The sequence below is a fragment of the Vicugna pacos genome, chromosome 22 (assembly GCF_048564905.1).
Source record: "Vicugna pacos chromosome 22, VicPac4, whole genome shotgun sequence".
NCBI classification, from domain to species: Eukaryota; Metazoa; Chordata; class Mammalia; order Artiodactyla; family Camelidae; genus Vicugna; species Vicugna pacos.
In genome coordinates this window covers 24781875-24796305 of record NC_133008.1, presented here as the reverse complement: position 1 = coordinate 24796305, position 14431 = coordinate 24781875, and the positions used below count along the sequence as shown (strand labels likewise).

Sequence of the window (14431 nt, the reverse complement as noted above, 5' to 3'; positions counted from 1 at the left end):
TGGTCAAAGCACAGACATGTGCCAGGCACTCCGTGGAATTTTTGCTCATCTTTCCCTACGTGACTCTGGAGACAGAGGCCTTTACTTGGAGAAAAATCCTTCAGAAGGGCCTTTTCACAAGTCAAGCTCAGATCCTGCCCCAGAGTGAGGATATCGAGGCAGTGGGGAGCTGAACTGCCTGGACCAATGCCGTTGCCTCTGCCCAGGTCTCCCTTGTCTCCTACGGCCACAAGCGGGCACCCCTGATCAACCAGGTCACGTGCCTCCTCTGCTCAGACGCCCCGAGGGCCCTCATCTCACTCGGGGTGATCACCCAAGTCCACAAGGCCCTGGACGATTGGCCCTTGTCTCTTCTGCTCTTCCCCTTGCTCCCTCTGTTCCAGCCACACCAACCTCCCCATGGCTCCTCAAACACAGCAAGCGCTGTCCTGCCTTAGGGCCTTTGCATGGGCTGTTTCCTCTGCCAGGATGGTTCTTTCTACCAATATCTGTGTGGTTTCCTCCCTCACCTTCTTCAGGTTCCTGCCCAAACCCTTTATCAAAGAGGTCTTCTGACTATCTCTCAAACCAAAGCAGCCCCCCTCCCCGGCCCCCCATGCCTTTTTCCTGCTTTATTTCTCTTCTCTGTACTTATCATGTCCTGCTGTTGTTCACCATCTCACACACTAGGGGGCGCACTCCATGGTCTGGTCTTTCTTCACTGCTGGTGGCTGCAGAGTCTCACCATGCAAGGGACCGTGGTCACTGGGGCCTAGAGGCATGGGGGCTGATTGGTGGGCCTGGATTCAGACTGAGGGGTTGCCGGAGACTCTTGGGAAAATCCTGTGTGTGGCTGGGCTCCCAACACCCTTGACACCAACCTCTAACAGTTTTTCTTTCCTCTAGGGAAGCAGTTGGAATTAATAGCTATGTCTCCCGTCCACTGTAGCTAAGTGAGGTGCCTGGGGTCTCTGTGGCTCCTTCTCAGAGACACAGGAAGAGAAAGAAGAGAACATGATATTCCTGTTACAAGTCCCTTTTTTTCTTACAGAGTACACATTTCCTGTTTCTAGTGGAGAAAAGGAAGGCGCCTGCCACTATGGACTGAATTGTGTTTGCCTAAAATTCATGTTGAAGCCCTAACCTTCAATGTAATGGCATTTGGAGATGGGCCTTTAAGGAACTAATTACAGTTCCATGAGGTCATAAGGGTGGCTCCTAATTCAATAGGACTGGTGTCCTTATAAGAAGAGAGAGAGAGACAGACAGCAGGGGTGCACGTGCACAGAGGAACGAATGCCATGTGCAGACAAAGCCAGAAGGCAGCCATCTGCAAGCTGAGGAGAGAGGCTTCAGCAGAAACCAAACCTGCTGGCACCTTGATCCTGGACGTCCAGTCTCTAGGACTGTGAGGAAAGAAATTTCTGTGGTTTCTGCACTCAGTCGCTGGGATTTTGTGACGGCAGCCCAGCTAAGATACTCATTCTTGGCATCTGAATTAGGTAAGGGAGTATGGTCAAGGCTTCTCACCTTATCAGCACTGTCGACATGTGAGGCCAGATCGCCCTTGACTGTGGGGCTGTCCTGTGCATACAGGCTGCTGAGCGGCAGCCCTGGCCTCCACCCACTGGTTACCAGCAGCACCCCGCCTTACCCCACTGCTGACAACCAAACCTGTCCCCAGACTTTGCCAAAACTTCCTCTGGTTGAGAACCATCACCTTAGACTCTTTCTGTTTTAGTTCCTTGGGAAGTCTCATATTCAGGGTGGTCATTTCACACTTAAACAAAGGGAAAATCCTTAGGGTATTTCAAAATGGCCCTCTCCTGGGGTCCTGGGGTCGGCTCAGTGCTGAATCCCAGGTTTATTCCTCCTCCAGGCACAGGATGGTTAACACCACGGCTCCCAGGGACAGAAGGTCCCCCTGTATGCAGGCAATAGTCCTCCATAGACCAGTTATGTCCCAGAGTTTCTCACCTGAAGGGTCCTCCCCTCCCCCACCTTTGCTCCGCACACCTTGGGTGAACCTGCTCTGTCACCAGATCTGTCCTGTGCAGTCCAGGACATTCAGTGGCATCTTTGGCCTCCACATGCCAGATGCCACTAGGACCAGCCCCCTCCCAGTTGTGACAAGCCAAACTGTCCCAGATTTCCAGTCCTCTGCTGGATGATGGACGCAGCCCTCTGCCAGCTCTCTTGCAATCTCTTGCTCTTTGGTGATCCATGTGCCACTCTCTCTGCCCTGCTGGCCCATCAGCTGCCAAGTCGCCTCCAGCCTGCTGTCAGGCCTCTGAAACCCACTCTGGGCAGGAGGGCCATGACCTGTCCACAAGAGCTGCTCTCGTCAAAGGGACCAGTGGTGACCTGGCCCCAAATCTACTGGCTACTCTTGGTCCTTGTCTTCCTTGGCTGCTGAGCAGCGCCTGACACACTGGGGATGCCCTTCAGGAGCATGCATTGCTCTGGTCTCCACCCTCCTCCCTAGCTGCTCCTTCTTGGTCACCTTTAATGCTGGGGTGGCCCCGGGCTCAGTCTTTGGGGGTCTCTTGGTTCCCACTCATCCCCTTAGAGAGCTCGTCCAGTCTCTTGGCTTAAAATCTGTCGCATCTGATGCCTCTTGATTCTACATCTCAGCCCAGCCAGACTCATCACCTCACTTTCTTCAGAATCTTCTGGGAAGGCCCCCTCACTGGAAGTGTAAGTTGGAGAGCCCGCTGCCCACCCCCCCCATCTCCACATGCCACCACCGATGCCAACCTCCTGCCCTCCCTTCCCCCTAGACCTGCCCCTCCCGTCTCCTCCCTGCCCCAGGCAACGGCAGCTGGCAGCTCCATCCTTCAGGCGCAGGGGCCCTGACCCCTCGGGGTGGCCTTGACTCCTCTCCTTCCCTCATACCTCGTATCCTATGCATCGGCCATCTGGTTGTCTAGACTGCCAGGAAATATCGAGAATCTGAACCCTTCACACCCCCTCGGTCTAAGCCGCCATCCTGCGTGTCACCTGCGTCCCGTCAGCCGCCTCCCTCCGGGGCTCCTCCTAGACCATTCCCCCCACGGCCGCTAGAGGGAGCCTGTTCAAATGTGAGAGGGGCCAGGTCCCGCCTCCGGTCCCGCCTCTGGTCCCGCCTCTGGTCCCGTGGCGCCCCCGGCTCAGAAGGCAAGCCAGTTCAACCCAGCCCTGGGGCCTCTGCACCGGCTGGCCCCTCTGCCGGGAGCATTTTCTCCCCAGGTCTCCGTGCGACTCCTTCACAATCTCCTCGGGGAGGCCTGCCCCGCTGGAGTGTAAGCTGCATTCCCCAGGCTTAGAGCAGTGTCTGCACACAGAGGGCGAGCTCTAGGTATTTGCTGAGCGAGGGGATGAGCCCTCCGCGGCTCTGGCTCCACCGCCACCCTCCACCCCATCCTACCTCTTCGCTGCCCTTACCCTTGGCGATCTTGATGTCCAGGGCTGTGCGGATCAGAGCCATGAGGGTAGAATTGAAGTGGACGGTATTGTCATCCGCGACAGGCAGATCCATCCGCAGGAGCCTCTACAGAAAACCAAAGGCAAGGACCGTCATTCCCAGGCACCCCTCCCTGGTCCCGTGAACCAGACCCACCCTGCCCAGGGAGCCCCAGGAAGAACTCTGAAGGCAGCGGCTAGGGTGCCCCCCCACCCTCAGGTTACCTGTCCCACTCTTCTATTTCCCGATTTCCCATGGTGGCCCACAGGGAGGGCCTGGGGACTCTCCTATGCTGCGGAGCCCCTGCCCGGTCCTCTCCCGCCCTGCTATCCCCTAGAGCTGGCATTTCCACGGGTGGCCCAGATCCTTGCCCTGCCCCAGAGTTCTTCTGGACAGCTCCGTTATGTTCTGACCCCAAAGAAGAGCACAAGCCAGATTGCAGCAGACATGCAGCAGCCAGGCAGAGGGGTCCATGGCCACAGCCGCTGGGGGGGCCGCCAGCTCCCCACCCCCACCCCCGGCTCGACCCAGACCAGACCGGATGGGCACAGACCACATCATTCCTCCAAGAAGCGGCGGGCAGGCGGCCCTCCCACCACTGATGGGGCGGGCCCCTCGCGGACATGCAGCGAGGCCATGACACACAGAATGGCAGACAGGGGCGCATGCAGACGGAATCTCGAGACTCATTCATAGCTTCGTGGAAAGTATCTCAGGGGGCATGTCCGGATCTTGGCTCTTTGTGCGATGGCAGGGGGAAGGGGTAAGGGGGTGTTCCCGTGGCCCAGGGAAGAAAAGATTCCCAGTTTCCCAGGCAGGGGCTCTGTCCCCCATGCTTGGTAGGGTGGGAGAGGATGCAGGGCTGGTGTGCACCAGCCCAGGCTGAGGTGGCATGGAGAGGGACACTGACGTTCACTGGAGGATTCAGACACAGGTAGGCATGAAACAGTTGGAGACGGGGAAGGGGATGGCAAACTCAGAGCAGAACATGAGAGATGGGGTGGAGGCAGAGTGGGGATGGAGGCAGCAGACAGGGACACACAGACTGGGCCACTGTGCACAGCAGGTTGTGCACGGCACAAAGGGCTCCCCAACTTTGAAATCATGGCTTTGTGTATTTAAATGACACCTTCCCAGCTGATAGCAGAAAAGTGTCTTGTTTTCACATTGGTGGATTCCAACAGTTTTCCAACAGACCAAGTGTTCTGTGGAAAGGCTGCTCATTTCAAATTTACACAAAGGTGCTTTACGGATCCGTAGTGGCCCTGCACAGAGACCAGGAAGGGAAAGGCACTCTCTCCCTCTCTCTTGTACACGCTCACACACCCACCCCTCAGCCTCAGTCAAACAGAGACCAAGAGAAGGGACAAAAGGAAAACCAGAGAAGGGACAGGTACAGGGAGAGGCTGGTGGGGCCACCTCACTCTGGCCTTGCCTGGGAAGCAGGCGTATACGGAGGTGGGAAGAGGAGGAGGAGGAGGAAGAGGAATGAGGTTGCGGGGAGGCGGTTACACGACGCAGGAAGGAGATTGACAAGGGGAGGGAGGACTCTTGTAGACGCAGGGCAGCCAAGGTGGATGGGAGAATGGAATGATGGGATCATTGTTTTTTTCGGAGGGGCTGACAGTAAAGGTCATTCCTGAACTTCTTGTGGATGAGTTGGAGGGAACAGAGCATCTGTCCTTGGGTGCCAAGGGAGATTCCGGGACAGGGGTCTAGAGGGGTGGCCCGGCCCAGCCGCCTGGCGGCTCCTTCAGCCAGCATGCACTACCCCCCCGGTCGGCCATGGTGCCTGCCCGCCCCAGGCCCCCGCCAAGGCAGCGTGCATGGCCTGCATCAGGGTGCCACGGTCCAGGGGTCCAGCTGCGGCCCGCCTGCCCACTCTGGAACAATGGAGAGGCATGTTGGGGTGTCTTGAGGGGAGATGGGTGGCATAGGGACAGGGAGACTGGAGAAGCAACTCCAGAGGGAGGGAGAAGGGGAGAGGCTCTGGGTGCTCCCCGGGAGGTCTTGGATCCCCCAAGGCCCTGGGTCAGAGATCAGCTTCAGGTGTGCATGGGGGATGGTGGGACCTGGGGCCTCAAGATACAAAAGATGGGGCCGAAGCACCCACCCCTGCAAGGCACCAGCCCAGGTGTGGACCTGGGGGCTACTCTGGGCACAGCAGTGACCCCGATTTCCCGAAGTGTGTTTGTGTCCAATTTGGTTCCTGGGGGACCAGGTGCAGGGGGACCTGGGGGCTCCCCTCCTCCTCCCCCCGGCGTGTCGGCCATAATGGAGTCTCAAAACACCAAGACACACTCATCAGAAAGGACGGACACAGTGTGCTGCTTAGAGTCAAGGGATGGTCATGATCCATGTACTCGAGGAGGAAAGGGGAAAAGGAAAAAAGAAAAAGAAAAAAAGAAGAGTAACGCTGGAAAAAGAGACTCGGCTGGTTGCTCCTGGTCAGCACTGAAAAATCCCCAGTGCCCGGACGTCGGTGGTCGGCAAGGGTTAGACTACCTTGTAAGCCACTCTGGCCGGACACTTCTTCCCCAGACCCAGGGGCGGAGACATGTGTCTCAGCATCTGATACATGTCCAGGTAAGGCATGCGGCCCCTGGCAGCACCGAAAACAAAAAACGGGAGTGGGAACGGAGAACCAAAGGAGGAATGGGTGGAGGGAGGGGAAGAAACGGAAGAGGCAAAAAAAAAAAGAAAAAAAAAAAAAAGAAAAAAAAAACCAACCAAAAAAAAAAAAGACAAAAAGAAAAATCACACGAGCCGAAAAGAGAAAGATGCAGAGAACGAGAAAATAGGTATTTCAAATAAATAGAAAAGAGGAGGGAAAAAATGGAAGAGGTAATTAAAAAAAGATTATTTCACTGCTTACGAGCAGGGGGAGAGAGAGAGAGAAAAGAGAAAAGTCAGCTTTGCTTTTGACTCTGAGCCGTGGTTCTGGTGAAATGTGGAGGGAAGGGTGGGGTTTCTCACTCTGGAGGGCCTGGAGCAATGCTTTTGATTCAGTGTCATTTAAAAAAGTGGGTAACGTTCTCTGGTTTGGCTGAGGCTGGTCTCTGAGGGGGCCCGAGATGGGGAGGAGGGGCCAGGGCGGTGGGAGGAAGGCTGGGGGCTTTGGGAGGCGAAGGGTGGAGGGGAGAGTGGAGGAGATGGTAGTGGGGGGAGGGCAATGCAAAGTTACGATCCCCCCAGGATGTGTCTGATTCGGGGTGCCGTTGAGACCCCGGGATGGGCAGCTTCAGCTCAGAGCAAGCAGAAATGGCTGAAGGGAACGGAGAGATATATGTTCCATGCTTCGTCAAGTCTACGTGACTGCATTCTGTGGGCTAAGAGAGTTTTCTAGTTTAATGCAAAAGAGAGAGATGGCTCTGTTTTTTAGATTTTATATATATATATGAAATATATATATTGAAGAACCCCAAGCCACACTCATTCCATGGATGCTAGCAGGTTTTAGTGGAAATCAAACCTTGCAAGCAACCCTATGAGGACATTTCTTGCCTAAGCCGAGAGGGGGAGATATTACACGCAATAAACTGTACATATCCTTATAATGAATCCGACCGCTGAAAGGAGAAGAGAGGGGATTAGTGGAGGCACAGAGTTGAGCTGTGTTCACGCTGGCTCCCCGTGCACAAAGTGAGATCACAGTGCCAGGGGCTGAGAACCCCCTGGCTGGAAGGAATAGGGGAGCCATGGGATGAGTGAGGGTCCCTGAGACCTTCCCAGACACTTGCAGATCCCGGGAGCAGTGGGGCAGAGGGTTTCATTTGGAGTGGGCCAGGAGCTCTGGGCTGGGGTTTGGAACCTCCCCCAGGGCTCCCTGTGTCTCCCTTCTCCACAATCTATGTGGGCTACACTGGGGCTGGGGGGCTCGTGGAATAGAGGTCAGGGGAACAGCATCCAACTGCTGTGACCTAAAATCAAAAGAGGAAGAGTTAGGATCCAGTGGAAAGTCAAACCCCAGCCCCGCGGCTCACCCCAGCCTCTTGGTCTCATGGAGGACTTGTTCGGGGACTGCAGGAATGACAAGGATCCACTCCACCCTGCCTTCTTTGTGAGGCTGCACCTCCAGCACACAGGCTGCTGGGGGTCCCCATTTCATGCTTTCTTGGGCCCCAAGCTCAGCCTGGACTAGAATCCTCAGTTTCTGGTTGGGGGGCTCTGAGCATCGGGATGGCACCTCTGAGCGTCCCGCAAGGGTTGAGTGGGCACTCCACGCACACGTGCAGGGTGGAGATGATCCTCTGAAACCATCACCTGTCAGCCAGGAGGGGGCACTCTGGTGCCTACGGAGATGGGAGAGCTCATGCCCTTGGTGACCATGAAGATGCAAGGACAACTGAGACAGTGTCCTCTTCCCTGGTCTTGTGTGACCACCTGCTCCAGCATCCTGGGATCCCAGTGAGAGCTGGGTTTCGCCACTCTGATCTTGCAGCCAATTCTGCCTGCCCAGGGAGCTAAGCCAGCCTTTCTCCCCACACTCCCAGGAGAAATGAGGCTGCGAGGCCTCTGGCTTCCTGCCTGGGGCCTGGCTAACTTGTCCTCCCCATCTGGAGGACAGTGGGGGGCAAGAGAGACTCGTAGGAGGTGAACTCATGGTGGATTTCCTCCCTCATCTCCCAGAAAGCCTGGGGTTTGGGCAGTGGTGGTACCCAAATCATTTTAGCCAGGATGGGTGAGGTTGCTGATTCTCATCTCTGTCCTCTGACCAATCCTCCTGAAATCCCAGCCAGCTCCCCAGCTTAGACTGTACTCTGGTGCCAGAGAAACGTAGGCAATGTGGCTGGAGGATTCGGGGTGACTGCTTACCACGCTGCAGGGTCGTACTCGGCCCAGACACGCACGTACTCATCCAGGTGGTGGGGGCCCAGGATGGAGGAATCTCGGGTGAGGTACTCAAAGTTGTCCATGATGACGGCAACAAAGAGGTTCAGCATCTGTGGGGACCCCGGGGGCCCAGAAGGAGTGCGGAGAGCGAGACACATCCAAACACGTACACACAGGGGCCCGAGGGAGGGAGGGCGAGAGATAAAATGGGAAAAGGGAGACAAAGAAAGAGATAGGAGGAGACAGAGGAAATACACATGTTCACAGAAGGAGCCCAGAGACAAGAGAGATGGAGAAACAGAGATGAGGGAGAGAGACAGAGACAGAGATAAAGATGGAGACAGAGAAAGATACAAAGAGACAAAGACCAAGAGTGATGGATAGAGACAGAGAGTTGGAGAGAGAGGGTGGAGATGCTATGTGAAACAGGGGCCAACACCAAGGGGACCACCATGACCCCAAATCCTCCCACACCTGGCCCCACAAAACCAAAGTGAACACTCCATGGGCCAGAACTTTGTCATGTTTCCATTCCCAGCACAAAGAAAGCACTCAGCAGATATTTTGTGGATGGATGGATGGATAGATGGATGAATTTTCCTGCCTTTGTCTGCATCTTTTAGCACCTTTTCACCTGCTCTTCTAGCCGTTAGCACATGGGGAGCTTGCACCAGTCTTGCCTCCAGACCTTTGTAGCTGTTGCTCCCTTAGTGGACACCATTTTTGTCTCTTTGGGTAACAGCATCTGGGGAACCTCCTTCCTTTAAAATTAGATGCTGTTGTTGGGTGTTGCTGACCCTGATCTCATGGCTCCACAGGTGGTGCTCATATAACCCAGGCTTATGATTGGTTAGGGAGGGGCACATGACCCAAGGTGGCCAATGAGAGCCTTCCCTGGGCGTTTTGCAGCCATCTTGCTCTACCAGGAGAAAGTTTGAGAATAAAGCCAGTGTGGAAGAGAAGAGCAAAGAGGATGGGGTTTGCTATTGCCTGGATCCAGCCTCATTTGGACTTTTTAGTTATATAAGTTAGTGAACTATATATTCTGCTTAAATCAGTTTCAGTTGAGTTTCTGTCACTTGCAACCAATTTGATCACCACGTGGTCCTATTCCTGCTCACCATCCTGAGGGCCACTCTTTGAAATCTTCCTTTCCTCAGTCGGAGTCTCCCCTATCAAAGCACACATCAGACTGTACTGCTACTGTCTGCTGACTTGTCTGCCCATCACCCTTGCAAACTGAGAGAACCGTGTTCTATCCTTATACCCCCAGTGCCTAGCATAAGGCCTGGCACATAGTGGGCAGTAAGCAAATGTTTAGAGGTAAACATAGTAGGTGCTTAATAAATGACCTAGGTAATTCTAGGCATCCCTAACTTTTATTTTTTATTTTTATTTTTTGGGGGGAGGTAATTAGGTTATGTATTTATTTATTTATTTAATGGAGGTACTGGGGATTGAACCCAGGACCTTGTGCATACTAGGCAAGCACTCTACCACTGAGGGGGCATACCCTCCCCCTTTAGGTGTCCCTAACCTTCTTTTAATTCACCATTTCATATTGATTGAGCACCTGCTGTGTGCCAGTCACTGTCCTAGGGGTTGGGGATGCAGCAGTGACTAAAAGTGGAAATTCCTGACTACAGGGGGCTGATGGTCAAGCGCTGTAGATGTCTCCTAGGGCACTGTCCTCAGACGGGCTGTGTTATAAGAGCTTGTCCTCACACACACCCACAGCTGCTTAGGCAAGGGTGGCCATCTGACCAGGGGCTAGGGTGGCCCATTTAGACTCTCTTCTGGGAATCTGGAACTGGGTAATGGACCCTCTGGTCAATGGGTGTGGACACTGGCCTGGGGAAGGGGTGCACTATGAGACTGAGGCTGCCAGACTCAGTGTGAAGCTGCTGGCCTGAAGGAGGTGGGCGCGTTGGCTTTTGCCGACAGATGCTGGTGCCTGGGCTGAGGTCTAAAAACAACATCTCCCCGGCTCCCTGGGCAGCTGACATCCTGGGCTCCACAGTCAGGAGGCCAGACTGGGGAGGAGAGGAGGAGGCGAGGCAACCCCTTCTGCTTCCCACGTGGGTCTGTGCTGTGGGTTGAGCTGTGTGCCCCCAAAAGACATGTTCAAATCCTAGCCCCCAGTGCCTGTGGATGTGTCTTTATTTGGAAGAAGGGTCTTTGTGCATGTCAGCTTAGGATGAGGTTATACTGGATCAGGCAGGCTAGATTCAATATGACTACTGTCGTTGTGACAGACACAAGGAGAAGGCTGTGTGATGATGGAGGCAGGGACTGGAGCAGTGCTGCCACAAGCCAAGGGATGTCTGTGGCCACCAGGAGCTAGAAGAGGCCAGGAAGGCTCCTCCCCTAGAGGCTCTGGAGGGAGCGTGGCCCTGCCCACACTGCGATTATACTTCTAGCCTTCAGAACTGTGGGAGGATAACTTTTTGTGTTTGTTTTCTGGGTTTGTGTAGCTGTAGTTTATTCATATTCGTTGTTGTATAGTACAGTTTTGTGTGACTAGTTGACAATTTGCCCATTTTCGTGCTGATGGGCATTTGGATTGTATTCAGGTTTTGGTTAGTATAAATAAGGCTGCTATGAACATTCTTATATATGTCTTTTGAGACACATGACCAAGAGCTGTATTAGAGATTCTGCTCCCTCCCCCACCCCCCACCAGGAGACACCTGATAATGTCCAGAGACATTTTTGGTTGTCACATCTGGGAGGGTGGCGGGGCATGTGCTACTGGCATCTAGTGGATCAAGGCCAGGGATGCTGCAAACATCCTACCATGCACACAACGACCAGAGAATGATCCAGCTCCCAATGTCAATAGAGCCGAGCGTGAGCACCCCTGGTCAACCTAATCCCCGGCTCCAGAGAAATCCACAGTCCTGAGAAGGAGCCGGGTCCAGGGAGCCCACCCACACAGGTCCACGGACTCACCAGAAACGAGCAGAGGAAGATGAAGGAAACGAAGTAAAAATAAGCAAATTCATTGCCGCATTCATGAGTCAGGATGCCCGAGTTCTTGTCACACGGTTTCCCGCTGAGGCAGGAAAGCATGATGTTGTGCCAAGCCTCCCCAGTGGCACTCCTGAGGACAGAGAGGGACATGAGAGACCTGGGCACCTAGCCCTGGACACCAGCGCCCGCCTCCCATTCCCCACCCCCCCGGCAGGGAGGCAGAGCCTTGAGGTTAAACACTTCAGCTCTGGAGCTGGGCTGGTGGGGGTTCGAGTCCCGGGTAAATCACTTCTTCTCTCTGGGAGCTCAGAGAGAGGGATTCTTATCCTTGGCTGTGCATGAAAACCCAGGAGGAGGGCGTTTTAAAAATGCCCATGCCAGTGCCCCACTCTCACCGGTCTGCCATAGGGCTGGAGACATAGGTCTGTTTTAAAAGCTTTCCTCTCTCCAGGTGATGGTAATTTCTTACTTCTTTCTCCCCAGGTTACTCTGCTCCCGGCACACTGGGCTCCCGGCTGTCCTATGACATGTCAGCCTTGCTCCTGCCTCAGGGCCTTTGAACTGCTGTACCCTTCACCTGGACTGCCCTTCCTCAGATATCCACATGGCTCTCTCTCTCCCCTATTTCTCTCAAAAATGACCCCACTCAAGGGAGGCATGACCTATCAGCCCTCCAATGCTTTTTATTTTTATTTTTTGGTGGTTGTTAGATTAAAAAAAATTCAGTGTGACAAAATATACATAAAATCTATAATTTTAAGCATTTTAAGTGTATAATTCAATGGTAATAAGCCATGCAATCATCACCACTCTCTACCTCCAGAACCCTTTTATCATCCCAGACTGAAAGTTTGTATCCCATTAAACAGTAACTCCCCCTCCCCTCTCCCAGTCCCTGGCAATATTGATGCCACTTTTTTTTCCTCTATAAATTTGCCCATTTTAGGTACCTCATATAAATGGAATTGTACTTTATTTGTTCTTTGGTGCCTCCGTGTCTCTCTTAATCTTGAATTTTATCTCCTCGTATCCTCTATAATTTGATTATTGGTTGTTGTCTGTTCCCCCACGGGGATATAAACATCAGAGGGCAGAGAATGTTGTCTCTTTCTGCTTTGTTCCCAGTATTTATAGTGCCTGGCACACAACAGGTGCTCAATAAATCTCTGATGACTGAATGAAGGAAACCCTAAGTGTAGCCAGGATTAAGAATCAAGCCTCAGGGTCTATTCAGAGTCTATAAGCCTGTTTTCTCATCTGTCAGGTGCGATCGCCAAGAATCCGTTGACAGGATGGTCAGCAGAATTCAATGAGATAATGCCTGAAAATACCTTCATGTTTGCGTGCCAGGGCCTTCAGCTCCTGATCTGCCAGGGTCCCTGGACCCCCCACGCCCACTCCAAACATCACTGGAACAGAAGGTGGAGGGCATGCCCCCCACGGGAAGAGAAGGGAGAGGACACGCCCCCCACCGGAAGAGAAGGATGAAAGCACGTCCCCTTCTTACCGGAAAAGCAGCATGAGGGCCTGGAAAAAGGTCCGGAAGTTATTGTGCTCAGTGATTTGGAAGTCATCTTCGTCACTGTCCTCGTCCTCCACGTCAATGCCAATGTTGCCAAACACCTGGGGAATTGGATGTTGATGACTAGGGGTGGCCATGTCCCCCAGTGGCTCCACGAAAACTCCCCTCAACTTTGAGGGCTGCCTCTCTGAACTGAGCTCCTCTGCCCCACCCCTGCCTAAGGGTGGTGGCTCTGCCTGGAACATTAGCGGGCTGGCACTCACCTGCATCCCAATGATGGCGTAGATGAAGAAAAGCATGGCGATCAGTAGACAGACATATGGCAGGGCCTGGCGGGAAGGAAGGTAATGAAGAGTGCTGGGGGCCCCTTACCCACACCGTTTCTCTCACCTGTCCCAGTGCACCACCCAGCTGAGTTGGGGGGGGCACATGCTGTGCCAGAGTGGTGCCATTGGGTGGTGGGCATCCTTGGTGGCTCGGAGAGATTCCCCTTGGAGCTCTCAAGACACACCAGGGGCAGGAAGTTAGACAAGAACTCTGCATGTAACACCTCAGCAAGGTGTATCATAGAGGCATTTTCATCTGAGTTCTAGATTCAGCCAGTGCAGGTGGGGGCGGGGGGGGGATCCTGATTTTCGTCTCAGCCCTGGGCTAGAGGCAGGGGCAGGGGGCTGGGGCTCACCTTGAAGGACTGCACAAAGGTCCAGAGAAGAATTCGGATGGTGTAACCCTGACGGAGGAGTTTGATCAGCCGGGCAGCTCGGAAGAGGCGGAGGAAACTCAGGTTGATGAAGTTATTCTGGGGAGATGGAGAAAGAGGGGTGACCATCCACCCACCCCCAGGGGCTCAGAGCTGTCACCACTCACAGAGGCCCCTACATGAAGCCAACCAACAGGAAAAAGCAAGCCAGACCCCAAATAAGGAGGGAAAGGAGAGAAAGCACTATTAATGCAATGGTGCGGAGGAAAAAACTCGAAAGAAAAAAAAACAACAAAGTGGGGGTGAGGGAAGAAAGGGTGAAAGGGAGGAAAAGGTATCAACTCAAAAGCATAAACCCTCCCTGCCAGCCCCACCCACAAAGGGGAAAGGAAAGAGAAAGGAAGGAAGAGAAAGAAATTGGGGTGGGTGGGGTGGGGAAGAAATAACAAAAGAACAAGGAAAAGAAAAAAATATCCGAATCATCCAATCAGGAAAAAAATCGAGATGGTTTTTGTTTCTCCCAACAACCAAATGCACTGAGACGATAGGACACAAGCGGGCAAATTGCCGAATCCATCACACGTGTACGATGCACAAACACTGGGGTGGGGGCAGCCAGCACGCTCAGGCCTGGTGGACATGTGCAGGTTCGGAGGGCATGTTACGCTCCGGGCCAGAAATGCATCTGTCGTGGGACTCACCGGGCACCCTGCCCTGCCCTGCCGAGCTGCCCACCCGCTCCTGCCCGCCCTGACCTCACCCCACGGCCAAGAGGAGCAGCGGCTCGAGCCAATCGGAGAAGCGGAAGAGCATCTTTTCTTACCCCCTTGGCGAGCGGGAATGGGGAGGACGGGAGGGAGCTGGGGCTGTTCGGCTGCAGGGCGAGTCCTCGCTGCCCGCTGAGTCGGAGAAGATGCATTTGGGGCCCTTTCCCCCCTCTCAGGGATGGCTTCTCAGCTTCTGGGACTGGGTGGAGTAGCAC

General features: G+C 54.0%; 1 protein-coding gene across 1 annotated transcript in view; it reads right to left on the bottom strand.

Annotated features, from left to right (window-relative positions):
• Nucleotides 1-14431, bottom strand: part of CACNA1A (calcium voltage-gated channel subunit alpha1 A) — a 280383-nt gene that overhangs the window by 8835 nt on the left and 257117 nt on the right. The window contains exons 35-41 of the mRNA XM_072947567.1: nt 13432-13548; nt 13013-13078; nt 12735-12850; nt 11207-11357; nt 8237-8364; nt 5927-6023; nt 3403-3508 (exon numbers count right to left, since the gene is read on the bottom strand). Of these exons, the coding sequence (XP_072803668.1) occupies nt 3403-3508; nt 5927-6023; nt 8237-8364; nt 11207-11357; nt 12735-12850; nt 13013-13078; nt 13432-13548 (781 nt within the window). The remainder of the gene's footprint in view (nt 1-3402; nt 3509-5926; nt 6024-8236; nt 8365-11206; nt 11358-12734; nt 12851-13012; nt 13079-13431; nt 13549-14431) is intronic.